The sequence below is a fragment of the Rhipicephalus microplus genome, chromosome X (assembly GCF_043290135.1).
Source record: "Rhipicephalus microplus isolate Deutch F79 chromosome X, USDA_Rmic, whole genome shotgun sequence".
Classification (NCBI taxonomy): Eukaryota; Metazoa; Arthropoda; class Arachnida; order Ixodida; family Ixodidae; genus Rhipicephalus; species Rhipicephalus microplus.
The window spans coordinates 389,303,416-389,322,326 of NC_134710.1; the positions used below are offsets into that span (position 1 = coordinate 389,303,416).

The 18,911-nt window shown below is 45.2% G+C and overlaps 1 protein-coding gene and 2 non-coding genes across 3 annotated transcripts in view; 1 reads left to right on the forward strand and 2 right to left on the reverse strand.

Annotated features, from left to right (window-relative positions):
* Positions 1-7,634: 7,634 nt before the first annotated feature.
* On the reverse strand, positions 7,635-7,707 carry TRNAT-CGU (transfer RNA threonine (anticodon CGU)). The gene has a single exon. It is a non-coding gene; the product is annotated as a tRNA-Thr (tRNA).
* A 1,295-nt stretch (positions 7,708-9,002) lies between these two features.
* Positions 9,003-9,075, reverse strand: TRNAT-CGU (transfer RNA threonine (anticodon CGU)). Its single transcript has one exon. It is a non-coding gene; the product is annotated as a tRNA-Thr (tRNA).
* A 7,025-nt stretch (positions 9,076-16,100) lies between these two features.
* Positions 16,101-18,911, forward strand: part of LOC142776442 (uncharacterized) — a 32,522-nt gene continuing 29,711 nt past the window's right edge. Inside the window, exon 1 of the mRNA XM_075880114.1 lies at positions 16,101-16,777. Within this exon, the coding sequence (XP_075736229.1) occupies positions 16,196-16,777 (582 nt within the window). The 5' untranslated portion in view covers positions 16,101-16,195. The remainder of the gene's footprint in view (positions 16,778-18,911) is intronic.

Below are 18,911 nucleotides of genomic sequence, written 5' to 3' on the forward strand. Positions count from 1 at the left end.
TAAAGCAAAACAAGGATGATGCCTGACGGACACAATTCACGTTCACATTAGTATCAAGGGTTTTAAACGAAGTGCCGAGGATGCCACCGGCAGAGTTACTGGAAATGTGCATCATTGGGCGTGTTTAGTTTCCAGAGCGAGTAAACTCATTCTATGCACATGACAGCGCTTATCAGTGATCACTTCTATACAGTGTGCTTTATAATATTGAATTTGAAGAAACATGCACATTCAAAGCAAACGCACATGACATGTTTGTTGCGCAACTATCACTCTCGCACCTTTTATGTCATTAAATCTTGCCGAGTGACAGTTTGAAGGCATTTATTAGGTACGTGAGTCTTTAAATACGCTGGAAGCGTCCCAGTGAACCAGGTAATATTTGCCTATATGCAAGTAAATGCATTAGATTTTACACATGAATAAGAAAGTTGCAACACAATGAACACTGCAGGACATGTGTAAGGGTGCGTACATTGCTTATGCAGCTAAACAATAAATATATTTATTATATTTTGATGTCATATGCCATGTGAACACCAAAGCCTGTGACTACATGTCTGGAAACCCAATAATATTGTACACTACTCCAACGATAGCCTGTTATGAGTGTTCTGAGATATCTTCGTGCTGTGTGGCTGTAACAAAAGGGACAAGAAAAGAAAACAGGTGACTGCCAACTATGTGAAAGCATCTTTTTCACCCAAAGCTGCGTCACTACACTGGAACATAGAACCACCTGTCATGCAGTTTGCACTCATCCTATTTTAACCCGATGAGTGAATACAGCGCATTTAAAGCGCAGGAAAAATCAACCTCCAATCACATACTGAATTGAAATCAGAATGTCAACAGGGTCCTCGAATGCGTACCTAGATGATTCGGCGACAAGGATACTGGGAAATAAAGGGGGGGGGGGGTTAGGTCGGCCTCAAGGGGGGTTACAGCCCCCCGACCTCCCCCTCCCCCCCATGGGTGCGCCAATGACGACAGCTTAATAATTTTCACTGAGTGGCAGTCCGCAAACACCGCAAGAGCAGCAAGACTATGACGTGAAAATCATGACATTTTTTTGACATACGTGTCAAGATTTTCACGTTATGACAAGTCACTTATGCTCGTCATGCAGTCATGTTATGCCATACCAATTGTGCTGTAGATTCCATTAACTAAATGATGGCTAGGAGAGGTGAAAGTCGTAGGCGGCTAGATAGATAGTTAGTAACAATACTGATTGTTGGCCTAGTTGGTACTTGCTTACTGACATGCTTTGGTCGCAAAATAACACACACAAAGTAAAGAAACACTAAACCGCTTGTGCTTGTCGTTTAGTGTTTCTTTACTTTGTGTGTTTTATTTTGCGACCAAAGCATGTCAGTATATATAGACAGATAGATAGATATATAGACAGATAGATATATAGATATATAGATAGATAGATAGATAGATAGATAGATAGACAGATAGATAGATAGATAGATAGATAGACAGACAGGTAGACAGACAGACAGATAGATAGATAGATAGATAGATAGATAGATAGATAGATAGATACGCATCAAAGTCACTAAAGTTCGCTAAAAAGGCTTTGCATTGAAAAGACAAGACGAGAATCATGGAATGGGAGTGAAAAATTAAGGGAACGTACACAACTATATAGAAAACTTCCCGAAAAACAGTAAGGGAAGAATTGGTACATTGCGAAAGACCATGTTAAGACAGTGCAGACCTGAGATAAAAACAATCAAAGTGGACTGTGAAAACATCAAGATTATGAAAGTTATCCTTATAGAGCGCTTGAATTCGGAGAGCAAGAAAGTGTTTCAAGAAGCTGGCATGGACATGAAATGGTCGATTCTCTCTGGTTAACTTACGTGTAATCCAAGAATATACACAGCTGAATGGTAAAGGGCAGGATATCATATCGTGAACTAGTTTGTAAAGAAATATTGATCAGAACAATTTCGTCGGCAGTGAAGTGATGGCAATGGTAATAATGTGGCAGTGCTAGAACGAGATCCAGAGTAATTTCTAGTGAAACGATGATTGTAAATAATTAGAATTTTTTTTTCGAACGACGCTCCATAGCGTCATTGACAGATGTAGTAATCCCATTCCAGGTCACAGATGTATATTAAAGATGAGGAAAACATATTGCGGTGTACAACAGAGTATGGAAATGACACAATGAAGGTTTTGTGATACATACTCATGAATTTGGTTTTTTGAGACAATGGTTGTTGTTGTCACAACATTCGGAAAAAACACAAATTCGACTGCAGCAAGCAACAGTCGCTAACTGATTGAGTTTCTTTGAAAATATTCATGTCACCGGCATACAAGAGAAAAGAAAAATGATGAATCGGAAAAGAAACAGTGTTAGTGTGAAGTAAAAATAAGAGTGGGCCTAATACCAACTCTTAAGGGACTCCACTAGTCACCTTATACAAGGAAGATGTTTGGTAATTTAAGACAACATAACATGGTCTGTTCAGGAGATAGCTGCGCAGGAAATTCACGAACGACGAGTCTATATCAAAGTTTGCAGTTTTAACAAAAAAACATGAGTGGCTCACAACGTCAAAGCCTTGCTCAGGTCCCAGTAGACTACGTCAACCTGTCCTCTCTGAGAAATAGGTGAAGATATTTTCGTCGTGAAACTAGCGAGATTTGTGGTAATTGAGTGGCCAAAGAGAAATGCGTGTTCATTAGGAATCAATGAATTATTCACGCCAACATACAATAGGTAGTTATAAGCCAGCTCAAAAATCTTCGATGTGGCCCACAGTAGATAAATCCGGCAATAGTTAGAAACATATTAGTTTTGTTGTCCGACCTAAATACTGAGAAAACATGCGCAATTTTCCACATCCTTTGAAATGTGGAAGTATTCAGACAGATATTTATTACTGTAGTCAGTACTTGAGCAAATATGCTACCGTGAGCTTTTAGTACGGGGGAAGGGATGCCATCTGGGCCACACGACTAGAACGGTTTTAGGCGTCTCATGCATGAGCAGATGAACTTTTCATTCAGCAATAGAGCACTAGTTGTTCTAACTGCCATGGGCCGTTCTCCTGAGTCCCGGAGTCCAAGGGCTTACTAAGGAATGAAAAATGCATGACAGAACAGTCAGTGGTGGCAGTCACTTTGACACAGTCCGAGTCCAGTAGTCTAAAACACTTCTCACTTTTGCTGGACCATTTGCGTATAGCTTCCAAAACTGGCCTGCCAGAAAATTTTTTCTAATGTTCCACTATATAAACTGTGGTTCTATTTTTATAGGCATTTAGCGAGAGCTCGTAAATTGTCTAACTCATTTTTCCACTTGTTAAATGGAGAACATTTAGCGTTTTTGTGCGCGCGATATTTATGGTTCAGTGCACTTAGAGGTTCAGAAAAAAAAAACTACCCTATTGCAAAAGCAGCGTGATGCCAGTATGTTTTTTGGCCCTGGTACACGCTGGAGACGCTGGTAGACGCTTGTAATCACTGGCCCTTCGCTGGGCGCTCTGGGAAAAAGTTGTGTCGCACTGATAAGGGCACTGGCTCAACAGCTGTGATGCTGGTGCGCACTGCGAAGGGCTGGAAGTGCTGGAATTTTCACTGGCAAGCGCTGGTGAATACTGGAGCACGCACTATTTCTACCAGCGTAGCTGCAGCATGCATGTTATTGTAGCGTGTGCCGTGGTCTGTTTCGATGTCGTTGAATATAAAACGCTTGATTCGATGGCAGGGAGAGATGCTACCCTAACAGATACCGAGAATACGTATTTTTTTTTAACAGATACCGAGCATACGTAAGCGGTCTTACCCAGTGCCCGGCCCAGCGAGCACTAAACCTGTCATGCCTGCCGCGTTGGTATATATGTTACCGGCGCTTCTTGCTTCGTGTACACACAACTTTAAAGTGTGAGAATAACTGTAAAGTATAGTTTAGACATCCATGAACCTAAATAAACTATTTTGTCTTGTGTCGATGTTCGCACAAGGAGCGCTGACGATCGAACGTCGCGATTTCAACTACGCAGGCTGTCACCGAAAGCTGCCGGCCGCACTTAGCCGGTACTTCTCCGGCTGATATGTAACAACACGCAATTTTCAATTGGTAATTTAGTACGCCTTCGTGAACTGACTCCCTGGCATACATTTTTAGCGGATTGCATTGATATTTCTATGAGTGTTTTTTTTTATTTGTCGGTATTGATATAACTGTATATATCTGTACCCTGGCACGCCCGCTGTTTACTGCCAGCGGAGGCCACAAAAACGGCTGTCGCTCGCCATCGCCACTCCGTAAATGCATATATGGCTTTCATTGACCTTCCACTTACTTCAGGTACAATTTAGGTAACAGTTAATAATATTGCGAAGCTCAAATACAGAAACTTCAAGCATCGCAACTCAGCTGCCTCGACAGCAGCCTTACCCAGTGTTGTCCCAGCGAGGCCTATCATGCCGCCCGCGTCGGCGTACCTGCTGCCAGCGCTTTTTACTTCAAGTAGGCACAATTCTAAAGTGTAAGAGTGACTGTAAAGTACAGTTTAGACATCCCTGAGCCTAAATAGTCCATTCGCGTGTGTGGTGCCTGCAGAAGGAGCGGTGACGATCGATGTGTCGTGTTTTCAGCAACGTAGGCTGTCACCGAAAGCTTCGTTCTGAGCGCAGGAGCCGGCACTTCTCTGACTCGTACGTAAGAACACGCAATTTTGAGTTGGCAGATTGGTACGCGTTAGTGAACTAACATACTGGCATACTTTTTCAGCGGATAGCATTAGTCATTTCTTTGGCGGTTTCTTAGTTGCAGGTATCGATATAACTGCAAATATGTAATCGGGCGCGCCAGATGTGTACTGCTACATCGTCGCTTGCACGAAAGAAAAATACTCAATATTCACTCGTGTGCGTGGACATCTACCAAACAAGACATGTAAATCATTTGCACTTGTTAACCAGTAGCAAGTGCTAGAAGCGACTATCAAAGAATAAAAGACTATAGGCAGCAACAGCTGACAATCTGTGGCGGCTCCTCCAGTCAATTTGAGATTTTTCAGAGTTAAGATGCAGATGCTGCAAAAAACTTTGCGCTCTTGCTAACATCTTCACGTCATTCGGTGCCCGCAAGCCGGTCGTCACTGTTCGAATCAAGATACAATTGTTAATTTGAAAGGAATATCATCTCAGTCTAGACTGTGCGACTTGTAAACATGAAGTTGAACGGCGCGTTCTCCTGATAAATAGCCGTTATACCACCCCCAAAAGCACGTTCTGGCATGGTGATGCGGGTAGCGTACTCGGTTAGAGTTTAGGAGGTAGCAAGTTCGAATCCCGTCAGCGGTTTTTTATTTTTTTGTTAATTTTAACTTTTTTAAATTTATATTTAGAATGCGCGTTATTTTACTTATATATGTATTTATTTATGTTGAATGGGCGCCCCCGTTTTATCCATAGGAAGCCATTTTGCGCAGAGTGCTGGGATGCTGCCGCTCCAGCGTCCTACTACCTGCACTGGGAGGCGCTGGTACCAGCGCCATACTGGGCCCATAATCAGGCATGGCGCTGGACGCTGGTACCCAGTCGCGCTGCTTTTCGCAATAGGGTAGTGAGGATATTTACAATGTTTAGGTGTTTATTGGGGAACAAACTTGCGCATGCGGTTTAATACTAGCTCCCTAAACTGTTCAACTTGGTCATCAACATTTGGTTTGTCAGTCACGTGTGAGCGAACAACGGCTGACAAGTAATGATAAAAGCCCATGTAGTCACCTTTCTTGAAAGCAAATCGTGGAGATTGGTTAAAGAGACTGCTGTAGCTCGTAGTTTTAGCACATGCTTACATAACTATACATTATATGGTGAGTGAAATTTGTCAGGAAGAACAAGAGAGATGTCGAAGTGTGAAAATTCAATGGGTTGATCGTTTGACAGACAGAAGTCAAAGATTTGTCTCTGCAATTGACGACTGCGTTATGTTGTAGTTGTGAATTAAACGCGAGAAAATCCAAAACCAGGCTGTACTTTTTCTCAATAAATTTACTTTAATAAGAAAAGATAAGCTTGCTCTACTCAATTCCAGGCCCGTTGTTTTCACCTAGAACAATAATCTTGTGTTCACTATGACGCGATATCTCCTGTTCAATGGAAGACATGTTATCATGAAACAAAAGAGGAGAAATGCTGGGCCTTAAATAGAAACATCCAATCACAATTTTTACCGGAGATCAAAGCTGGTTTCTACCCAGATAGATTCTTCGAGAAATTTGAAGTCTTTCCGGCTAACAGATTTCAGGCAACTTCAACGCCAATAAGAACCCCACCGCCTTTGTCTACCGGTTTTCCCTCTCGCTTTAATCCAAGTACCAGCTTAAATAATCTGGACGCCATGGAAATAATCTGAGTGCCGAGCTATTTAATCCTTGTGCCAAACATTTAATCCAAGCGCTAACATATTTAATCCAAGCGTCAACTCACTCAGGCCGCGTGCCATTGAGTTTAATCCAAGTGCCACCGTGTTCACTCCAATTGCCAACGACTTTAATTCAGGTGCCAGTCAGTTTAATCAACGCACAAAAACCAGAATACGGGGCGTAAAAACGGCAGTGCAATTGAAATGCAGTTCCTACAGTATAAAAGACAATAGTCGAAGAGTAGAATAAAATATTATAATTTGTATTCGCCGATAGTATTCGTGGAAAAAAAATTACTGGCGTGGTTCACTTGAGCCGTGTTTGGAGTGCTTATACTTTGCTATGTACAAGTTTGTGTAATGAGTGCTTGGCCCAGGTGTAATAATTTTAATGAAAACGAAAAAAAAACGCAAGAACATATTACTAGATATTTTACAGTGCAATGAAATTCAGTGTCCGTCACTAAAGCTCATACTTGGCTTTGGCACACACTACAACATTACATGACCAGGACAGGTCATGTAATGCGAAGGACAGACTATGTTTATTGGAGTGCCGGAATGCATGCCAAGATATTGAAAACCTGACCGTTGGCAGTGATGGGTCAAAGGCAGCTACATAATCAAGAAATTAGGAGGCCGTCGCGTGGCACTGTGAATTAGAGATAATTCCAATATGTTTTTGTCCTACAGTGCACATAAAACGTAAACTGATCATCCTGATGTGGCAATGAAAGTTTTATCTTACAATATTGTTTGCTCTTATCTTTTCACTGAAACAAAGTTAAATGTCTCCAATGATACGAACAGTACTGATTGTTCGTTAAGCTTGGTAGTTTTGTGACGTACTTGACCAACGCGATGAAACGAACACAGAGGAAACAAAACGATAATTACACGCAATAGACCTTGGGCCCAGCTTTCTTTTTTTTCTGTACGTGTTTTTTTACGCGGCATTATGCCTCTCATCGCACATTGGAAGCTTGCGGATTCAGTGCAATCACTTAATGATTTGTTCTGTCCCCCCTCCCTATATATATATATATATATATATATATATATATATATATAAGGGAAAGAAGTGTATACCTAAGGGCTCGTTTTTCCGTGTTTTTAACACAATAATAATGAGATATAACAGACAGTAATGCCAAGGAATGTACAGGGGAAGTTATTAACATTAATGGAATGTAAATAAGAAGAAAGAAAAGTGGATGAAAAAATTACCAACTGTAAGCAGGAATCGAACCTACGACCTTCGAATTACGCGTTCGATGCTCTAACCACTGAGCTATTACAGCGGCACTCCCTCCATCCACTTTTTTGGGTTTATCTGTGAATTTAGAAGTAGGAGCGACAGTCAGCGCCATCTATAAGCCAAACAACGAGTGTGAAAACACTCTTATGCGCATGTTTTGGCGTCACGTAGCACGTGAACTTATTATGAGCGGGCAGCTGATTAATTGTCCCTCTTATACAACCTAAACACACCAAGTCTGCCAGTACGAGACCCTCGTTCAATGAAATAAGGGAAAGAAGTGTATACCTAAGGGCTCGTTTTTCCGTGTTTTTAACACAATAATAATGAGATATAACAGACAGTAATGCCAAGGAATGTACAGGGGAAGTTATTAACATTAATGGAATGTAAATAAGAAGAAAGAAAAGTGGATGAAAAAATTACCAACTGTAAGCAGGAATCGAACCTACGACCTTCAAATTACGCGTTCGATGCTCTAACCACTGAGCTATTACAGCGGCACTCCCTCCATCCACTTTTTTGGGTTTATCTGTGAATTTAGAAGTAGGAGCGACAGTCAGCGCCATCTATAAGCCAAACAACGAGTGTGAAAACACTCTTATGCGCATGTTTTGGCGTCACGTAGCACGTGAACTTATTATGAGCGGGCAGCTGATTAATTGTCCCTCTTATACAACCTAAACACACCAAGTCTGCCAGTACGAGACCCTCGTTCAATGAAATAAGGGAAAGAAGTGTATACCTAAGGGCTCGTTTTTCCGTGTTTTTAACACAATAATAATGAGATATAACAGACAGTAATGCCAAGGAATGTACAGGGGAAGTTATTAACATTAATGGAATGTAAATAAGAAGAAAGAAAAGTGGATGAAAAAATTACCAACTGTAAGCAGGAATCGAACCTACGATCTTCGAATTACGCGTTCGATGCTCTAACCACTGAGCTATTACAGCGGCACTCCCTCCATCCACTTTTTTGGGTTTATCTGTGAATTTAGAAGTAGGAGCGACAGTCAGCGCCATCTATAAGCCAAACAACGAGTGTGAAAACACTCTTATGCGCATGTTTTGGCGTCACGTAGCACGTGAACTTATTATGAGCGGGCAGCTGATTAATTGTCCCTCTTATACAACCTAAACACACCAAGTCTGCCAGTACGAGACCCTCGTTCAATGAAATAAGGGAAAGAAGTGTATACCTAAGGGCTCGTTTTTCCGTGTTTTTAACACAATAATAATGAGATATAACAGACAGTAATGCCAAGGAATGTACAGGGGAAGTTAACATTAATGGAATGTAAATAAGAAGAAAGAAAAGTGGATGAAAAAATTACCAACTGTAAGCAGGAATCGAACCTACGACCTTCGAATTACGCGTTCGATGCTCTAACCACTGAGCTATTACAGCGGCACTCCCTCCATCCACTTTTTTGGGTTTATCTGTGAATTTAGAAGTAGGAGCGACAGTCAGCGCCATCTATATATATATATATATATATATATATATATATATATATATATATATATATATATATATATATATATATATATATATATATATATATATAAGGAAAACAAAAGTGCTTACTACTAATTATTCAAGAAATGCAACATAGGCATAGGTGAGCGTATTTATTGAAACAGAACTGTCTCATAGGGCTCGGAGACGGACGTTCACAAGTCATCTTCACGCAAAGCGGCAGGCACGAAAGAGAAATTGTGCCGATCAAAGGGCGCACAGTCCACGCGCTGTATTTGTTCCATGGAGAGGCGAGCCGCATCCAGCAGCAAAGAATGCCTGTGCTCCTTTTTCGTGATGCGTTGCGGTGTCACTAAAACTAAATTACGATGTTCGCTCAGGTAGGCCTTCACGTGTGACTTGAATTTCGAGAATGCTTCTTCTATAGGGTTAAGGAAGGGACTGTACGCTGGCAGGCGCTTAATAGAGTGGAGGGAGTTAGCCAAGGCTGCCTGTTTTGCTCGAGCGTGAGCAGGTGCATTATAAAAAAGGAATACAGCTTCAGTATTTGTCTCATCACGTTCTACGTGGGCCGAAACATCGCTGAGGAAATCATTGAAAACAACCCAATGAACTTGGTCCACCACAGTTCAGTGAATAACTCCTTTGCGGACATGCATGCTATAATGTTCAAGTTCGCTCCCTTTGTCGTTGTGGTCATGTGCACATCTGGTTGTCCTTTAGCTGCCCCGCGGAATTTCCTGGAACACCAGATATTGAAGTTAGTCTCATCCAAATAGAAGAGGCAAACACACGGTCCATCAGACTGCAGCCATTGGGCGTACAGCATGCGGCTGTGCTTGATATCGTCACGGTTGCGATCTGTAGGCCTCTGCGTCACGAGCTTCATCGAGTAGCTGTGGACATCCAGCAAGCGATCGACTGTGCTTGCACTGATTGTTACTCCTGGCATTTCTTCCTCCAAGGCCTCCTTTATTTGCTTTAATGTAAATGTACAGTTTTCGTCAACAATTCGTCTCAAAGCACTCACGATGTCATCTCCAAACTTCCTTTTTGAACTCCCACCATGCTTCGATCTTTCTCTGTCGGTAGCGGCAATCGATCTTGCTGTTTTAATGTTGATGCCTAGAGCGTCGGCCAGTTGCTTTAAGTCACCGCCACGCCTGTAGACGTCCACAATCCAATAGCCCTGTGTGAGAAATAAGGTTCGGGCAATCACGGCAACTTAAATAATCGTTGTCGAGACTGACGAAGACATTTGCAACTTGAGTTATAAGGCTTTAATGCCACGAAAAAAGAAAAAAAAACGATAAAGAAGCTTGGCGTGTTACATGGCAACAGCGAAGAACTGCCTTAAGTACGAGCACGACACACGTTCTCGAAAGACAAGGTCTGACGCTTAGCGTAGTCCCCCACTGCACTACACAAGGTTTGAAACACTTCACCGTGTGACGTCGAAGGCAGATGAGTCGATGCGTTGCGTTGCGTCTTACGCCGACATCAGCGATGCCTCAGGCATGGTCGGAGCGGAGCGTGAGGCAGAGTCGATGTGTAGCAAGCACGTCCCGGACAGCCAGTAGTAGGCCCAGGTCTGGAAAACGCCCGGATCCGAGTACAACGGACCGGCGCCGGCTGCTGGATCACACGGTAGAAGGGAGCCAGGCTCGTGCGGACCACAGGTACAGGTAGGCTTCGGGACCACGACCCGACGAGCGCTTCAGCCTGCCACTCTTTCGTTCCGATCCTTCTTCTCGAACGCCCCGTCGTCGTCTTCCTCTTCTCTCTCTCCATGGCTTGGCTTGACTTTGACGACACGATTCTGCCTTTTCCTTGTCTCATCGTCATCTTCGTCGGCGTACGGCACAGCACAAACTCACAAACATCGCGCACCAGATGAACCTACCGCGCATATCATGACAAAAGTCCCCCCTTTCAAAAGTTTTTTTTTTCTTTTTAAAAAAAAACTGTCCAAAGTGCGCGGGAGACAAGACTTACGACAAACAAATGTACAGAACTGTTGCACCAAGAGAATAGTCTGTATGTGAGAGTCCCTAGGCATATGGTACATTATTACATTAATGTGGTATAGCTAGCACCTACACCTGTAGCCTGCTCATATAATCAGCACCTACGTTCTTCGTAGCGCTTGAGCATGTTTATGTGAAACATTTTCGTGGTGTGCCCAAGGTCCAACGAATAGTCGTGGTCATTCTTCTTTCCTGTAACCGGAAATGGCCCCTTCCAGTGCATAAGAAGCTTGTTTTCCCTGGTTGGGAGCAATATAAGAGCCCGGTCACCAACTTTGAGCTGTCGGGTTTTCGAGGTTCGGTCATAATACTTCTTTTGCGAGTGTTGAGCTCGGGAGAGATTCTCTTGAGCCAGCTTCAAGGTGCGTTCAAGACGTTCTCTCAGATCAAGCACGTATCCGTAAGTAGTCTTGATATCTTCCTCTAGGTCTTCCCTTGTCCAGAGTTCCTTCAATATATCCAGGGGTCCTCGGACGTGCCGGCCGTAGATCAGTTCAAACGGCGAGAAGCCCATACTGGCCTGAGGTACTTCTCGATAGGCGAATAACAGAGGCGCAAGAAATCGGTCCCATGACTTCGGCTTCTCTTGGCACAACCTGCGCAACATCTGTTTCAAAGTGCCGTTGAACCTTTCGACCAAGCCATTGCATATCGGGTGGTAAGGCGTCGAGCTCAAATGTCGAATAGCAAGCAGAGCATTCACCTCTTCCATCAGGCCTGACGTGAAGCAAGATGCTTGGTCACAGAGGATCTCCCGTGGAAATCCTATTCGAGAGAACATCTCCAGTAGTCCATCTGCTACTGTTGCCGAATCAATTGCGGGCAAAGCCACCGCGTCCGGGTACCGAGTGGCGAAATCCACAAGGGTAAGAATGTACCGATTACCCTTCTTTGAAATCGGCGTCAGAGGTCCAATGATATCAACGGCCACACGTTCGAATGGCGTGTCAATCAAAGGCATTCGTCCAAGAGGCGCCTTGCCTACTTTGCCTTTGGGATATGTCCTTTGGCATGCGTCGCATGATTTTACGAATTTTCGTACCTCCTCCTGTACACCGGGCCAATAAAACGACTCCAAAACTCGGTCCTTCGTCTTCTTGATACCCTGGTGACCAGATATCGGTGATTCATGTGCCAAGTGCAACACATGGACACGCAACGCCTTTGGAACCACCGCTTGTCGAACTGATTTACCCGGAGTCAAGTGGTAAACGCGGTATAAGATTCCTTTCTCGAACATAAATGAGTGGTATGTGGCTCCTTTACCGCGGATGAGGGTGTCGACTTTCGCCCTACAAACATCCAGCGACCGGTCTTCCTCTTGTTTTTGGCGAAATCCAAATTTAGCAGTCGTGAGCTTCCGGCGATGTCCTTTGCTTGAAACACCAACCATGACTGTGCTCTTCGTCCCGCATCCATCCTTGGATTTCTCTTCAGAATTCAATGCCTGATTAGTTTCCGACTTCAGGCTCGCTGACTCCTTCCACGTTGAGTCGGGGTCATTAGCGTCACGGGCGCCGGGAACATTTCCTACGATGACATCGTAAAGTGGCGACGTCATGCATTTGACTATCGCATTTCCGGTGAAATATGGCGATAGAATCCGTACTTCTGCTTCCGGTACCTCGATGCAACTACCATCGGCCAATAAAATAGTGGCGGTAGTACCCGTCAGTGCATCATCGGGAACGAGGGAACGTCGCACGACCAGGGTGTTGCTTCCAGTATCCCTCAAGACTGATACAGTATGTCCAAACACTTCTCCCTGTAACACCGGCAAGTTTCGTGTAGCTGTTGCGGTGCGCGTTCGGAGTGCACTAGCAACATATTCATCTTGTGATGAATCATCGGCACATCGGGGCGTCTCGGACTTCTGGTCAGTAGACACGATGCAAGATGTCATTTTCTTTGACCTGCCGTTGCTTGGGCATGCTCTTGCATCGTGGCCGGGCTTCCGACAGTGCCCACAGAAGACTCGTTGGGGTTTCGTGCGGCAATCAGATGCTCTGTGGCCGGGTCGATCACAGACGAAACATCTAAGAGGAGGCTGGGTATAAGTAAATCCTTCTTGCTCCTTGGGAATGTTGTTTGCAGACTTGGTACGAAATACCAACAAGTTTGTTTGCCGCTGGGCTTCCAAGAAGGTATCAGCTGCTTCTGCCATTTCTTTTACCGTCCTGCATTTCTTCTCCCTTAGAAAAAGTGCCAGGCGATCGTGGCAGTCAGTCAGAAACTGCTCAGCTACAATGAGGTTGCGCACGGATGCAAAGTCCTCGTCCGTTTCCGACATTTCCAGCCATCTATCGAAGTAACTCTGTAATCTCGTGGCGTACTGTTTACCAGTTTCGCCGTCTTCAGGCTTGCTTTGCCGAAACTTTTCGCGATAGCCTTCGGCTGTGAAACGAAACCTCTGGAGCAAGGCCATTTTCGTACTCTGGTAATCCATTGAGTCTTCTGGCGACAGACGACCGAAGACTTTCAATGCTTCCCCACTGAGGCATAAACTAAGCGCTGTCGCCCACTTCTCCTCAGGCCACTCTTGACCAACTGCTACGCGTTCGAACCTCTTGAGATATGCATCGAGATCGTCACGCCCCTCGTCAAACACTGGGATCAGGTTGTGAGGATTGATCAAGCACGGGCGGCTTTGACTCCTCTCAGGTTCGCGGTCCCGCGCTGTTGGCTCTCGGCTACCTTCAACCTCAGCTAGTCGAATTCGCAGTTGAAGAGTTCTCTCTTCTATCTCCAAACGTTCCTTCGCCGCCTGCCTTTCCGCGGAACGCTCTTCACGCGCTTGCACAGATTCCTCATGAGCCCGCTCTAACCGCGCGTCTACCCACGTCTTTAGCTCGGCTCCTTGAAGCCCCATGCGTTCCGCTAGCGTTATAAGCTCTTGCTCACTCATCTTCCCTATAGATTTCAACCCAGTGCAAACGGCTTCGTCCTGTCGCGTGGACGCCAATTGTGAGGGATAAGGTTCGGGCAATCACGGCAACTTAAATAATCGTTGTCGAGACTGACGAAGACATTTGCAACTTGAGTTATAAGGCTTTAATGCCACGAAAAAAGAAAAAAAACGATAAAGAAGCTTGGCGTGTTACATGGCAACAGCGAAGAACTGCCTTAAGTACGAGCACGACACACGTTCTCGAAAGACAAGGTCTGACGCTTAGCGTAGTCCCCCACTGCACTACACAAGGTTTGAAACACTTCACCGTGTGACGTCGAAGGCAGATGAGTCGATGCGTTGCGTTGCGTCTTACGCCGACATCAGCGATGCCTCAGGCATGGTCGGAGCGGAGCGTGAGGCAGAGTCGATGTGTAGCAAGCACGTCCCGGACAGCCAGTAGTAGGCCCAGGTCTGGAAAACGCCCGGATCCGAGTACAACGGACCGGCGCCGGCTGCTGGATCACACGGTAGAAGGGAGCCAGGCTCGTGCGGACCACAGGTACAGGTAGGCTTCGGGACCACGACCCGATGAGCGCTTCAGCCTGCCACTCTTTCGTTCCGATCCTTCTTCTCGAACGCCCCGTCGTCGTCTTCCTCTTCTCTCTCTCCATGGCTTGGCTTGACTTTGACGACACGATTCTGCCTTTTCCTTGTCTCATCGTCATCTTCGTCGGCGTACGGCACAGCACAAACTCACAAACATCGCGCACCAGATGAACCTACCGCGCATATCATGACACCCTGTCGACCACCGATACTCTGCTGTTTTTTTGACGAGGTTCGTCGGGGTTCTTAAAGGGTGGTCCTCGTTTGCGTCCAGCCATGACTTCAAGCAAAGCTTTCTCTTCGTCTGCAAATGTGCCTGTATGAAAACACACGTTTCAAGCAAACACGCTTCAGCTACACTAAGCGTCGTCTGTTACATGAAAACAGGAGTATCTCCTTTGATGCTTTCATAACAACTTATTTCCACATGAACCCGATTAAATGCAAGTTTAGTATATTTAAGTGGTTATTTGTGATTTCAAGAACGAATGAATAACATCTGCCGGTCACTGTTCTCACTGGGCTGAGCAGACGACTGCGGTAGCCTCAGCGACTAAGTAGTCAAATGCCGTCTGCTAAGCAGACGACACGAATGTATGCATATGCGATGGTGTAGTTGGTTAGCCGGAATGAAGCAGTAGCGATGAAATAAAGACTAACATGGGCTCTATGAGCAAATACATTTAAGTACCCATAAATGCAATTACTACTCACTAAATTTTTTTATTTTGAAGCTATGACACCAAAACACCAAAGTAGCACTGCGCACTTCATTTCATAAGCGCTACCATGTATAGCCGAGGGAAAAGTTCTTCCTGTGACGTCATATTTACGTTATTCTGACATTTATACTATATAAAGTGGCTAACTGTGTGTTTCTAGCACATGGATTAAACTGACTGGCACCTGAATTAAAGTCATTGGCAATTGGATTAAATACGTTGGCACTTGGATTAAACTCATTGGCACGCGGCCTCATTGAGTTGGCGCTTGGATTAATTATGTTGGCGCTTGAATTAAATGTTTTGCACATGAATTAAATAGCTCGGCGCTTAGATTATTTGAATGGCGTGCAGATTATTTAGGCTGGCACTTGGATTAAAATGAGAGGGAAAACCTGTAGTTGCACTAAAACCTCAGTCGTTGCGGTAGTGGGTGAAGGTCGGAGGAAAGACGTCAGTTGAAGGAATTTCAGGGCCGCTTTCAGATTTAGCGATAATAGGAAATACTACTACTACTACTACTACTACTCCTCCTCCTCCTACTACTACTACTACTACTACTAATAATAATAATATTAATTAAAAAAATCTTATTATATTATTATTTTATTGCTGAGTTTTTCCAGAGCCAGCTTCTGAGCGTACACGTAATGAAAAGGTGCCTTTTTGTATTGCTCTTCAGGTCATATCAGCTATCACCATTAACAGACTCGTGCAGAGCGCGCAGTGCACGAGCTGGCGCCCGTTTATTCCAACGCAAGTGACTGAGGAAGAGGCAGCAGAAGACGGAAACGAAGAGGACTATGCAGGCCCAAAAGCACACTGCCCAACCCGCGAAGACAATGAACGACGCCGACGCTAAAGGCCCTGAGTGCTGCGACCCGTCGGAGGAAAGGGATATGAGCTCTGTCGGCGCCGGACTAGACACGGAGGAGAAGAAAACAGGTCCGAGGACAGCCGGGCTCCCCGACTCATCCGAAGAAGCGGTGCCGTCGAGGGAGAACGCACCAGGCAGGCACCGTGGTAGAGTCCAAAGGCGCGTCCGCTACCAACGCCTCACTGACAGTGGCAAGGGAGTGTTCGGCGCCCGGCGCAGGTTGGCATTCCGTCGTCTCGCTGCTGCATCGGAGGGAAGCAAAGAAACGTCCGAGAAAGGAGAGCCATGGTCCGAAGGTCCACGCCGCGAGAAGTCGGGGACACGATCGTCCGACGGCAGACGAGACGCGCCCGATTCGCAGCCTCCCTCCGAGCGAGAGGCGCCTCTCCAACACCCCGGTTTGGTCGAAATGCAAATGGCACACAACCCGCCGTCCGGCCTGGAGCTATTTGAAGGATCGCCCAGTGGAACGGAGATCAGCTCGGAGACCCACACGTATTTCGAGCAGGTAAGGCTTTATATTGGTTAGAAGCAAATAAATCGTGCAAACGCGGACTGAAGATAACAGATGAAAACCACAAAAACACCGACTAGTTGGTGTTTGTATGATATTCATCAATAATCCGAACCAGCTAACTCGACGTTCTGTCGTTCTGATGCGTTTTTACCGCGAATACGGCTGCTGAAAAAAATAAAAAAAAAACGTCCGGTGTCATTTCAGAAGAAACTGCGAAATTTGATCAAAAATAACGTTGTTGCGAGCATTAGCGTGCACCATCTCGAGAAGTGGTTGCATGTAAAGAAGAAAAAAAGGCAGTACTTGTAATCGCAAAACATCACGATTCGCATACCCACGTATACAAGCTTCCCTATTTAAAATCCCACCATTGCCCACCGTGAAAATTTTGGTGGAAATGTTGGAATTTTGGTGGGTATGACTGGAAGTGTGGTGTACATGGCGGGAACAATGGTGGACATCGTGGGACACTTGGTGGAGGGTGGGACACTTCGTGGGAGTGCCGGGATGATGCCGGGAAAGTAGGTGGGTTGGTGGTACCCGGTGGGCATAATGGGTAGATGGTGGGCACGCACGGTTGGCGGATGCCGGGAGATGTGGTGGGCGTGCTGGGTGGAGCCCCACCATGTCTCCCACCACACACGTGTTTGGTGGGAGACGCAGTGGGCAAAGTGGGCAGATGGTAGCATACGTGGAGATGCTCTGGGCGGGTGTTTGGTGCAACATATGTGATAACAACACATGAGAACGAGCCAGCATCGATTTGCACGTACTTTACTTATATGATTGCTTGGTGATCAGCTCTAATTATGATGCGTAGTACTTATTCGAAAAAAATCTTTTAGGGGCGAAGCTCCTTAGGGCGTGGGCTGTGCGTCCCCTGTATGTAGCCACCTCTAGTTTAGTTCTTGCAGTGTTCACTAGATGGCGGTACCATCCCCTGTATGTAGCCACCTCTAGTTTAGTTCTTGTAGTGTTTACTAGATGGTGGTACTTGTAGCTGATGATGAAAAGATGCAAGATGTTATAAACTAGAAAGCGGTACTTGTAGTTGATGAAAGACGCGAGATCTTATAAAATAGGAATGATGTCACATATGGCGCGTGTCATTAGTTGAAGGCAATCGCTAGATTTAGTGCGGCGACGTACGCTAGGGGGAGCGATGTAATAAAATCGAGTTAGGGTGCCTTGATGCCCGCGCGCTCCGCTGAGGGTGAGGACACCCGCGTCGTCTGCTACGACCGCCGCCATTGCGCCTCCCCACCACAACTCGACCGTATGCGAAGCCCGCTACGCAACGCGCGTGTGGTGCCCTGATACGCCCGGAAACATGTGCAAGCTAGTGAGCTTTTCTTCTTATTGAAGCTTGGACATCTTTTAGAGTTAATTTTGCCTGAATGCATGCAGGGAGCGCATATTTCACGTAAGATGACGGCTTGCGCATGATTTATGCGCTAGAGGCAGACGCTGACTCTTTCATGTTGAAAACAAATCCCTACGCTGGTTACCACAGAGGGGATTCTAAATCTATATCGGTGGTGTCGTTTATATGCTTTCTTTGTTAGTGTTAATTATTATCTGAGGCTTTTACGTTCTAAAATGACGCCTGATTGCAGGACTGCAGCAATTTTGACAATCAGTTTTTTTTTGCCTGCACTGACACAGTACATGGGTGTCCTCTGGTGTTTTACGTTATTCAAAATGGAACCGCCGTGGCCTAGATCGAAAGCGCGAGCCTCGCGTCAGCAACCGAGCACCGTGCCCACGGTACCACTGAGGCGGACGCCTTTCTTATTGCATTAACTATTTCTCCACGATCTTCTCATCGCACAACTTGACTTGTTTTTTTGTTTTTTTTGCGACATAGCGTATTCATTCTACACAGCGGTGCCCCGTCTTGTCTTCATGCATCTTCTTTATATGGACGCTTCGCGAGTACAGTTTGCATAAGCACTTGTGTATGATCCCTGATAGCTCACAATATTCATAAATAAACTATTTACTTAAATAATAGTGCGTGCTGAAAGAGTTTAAATACTGACGGTGTGTGTGTGTGCGTGTGTACACGCCTGCCGTTTCCCCTATTATCATCCAGTGTAGAAATAATTTATTTTTGCGCATTAAT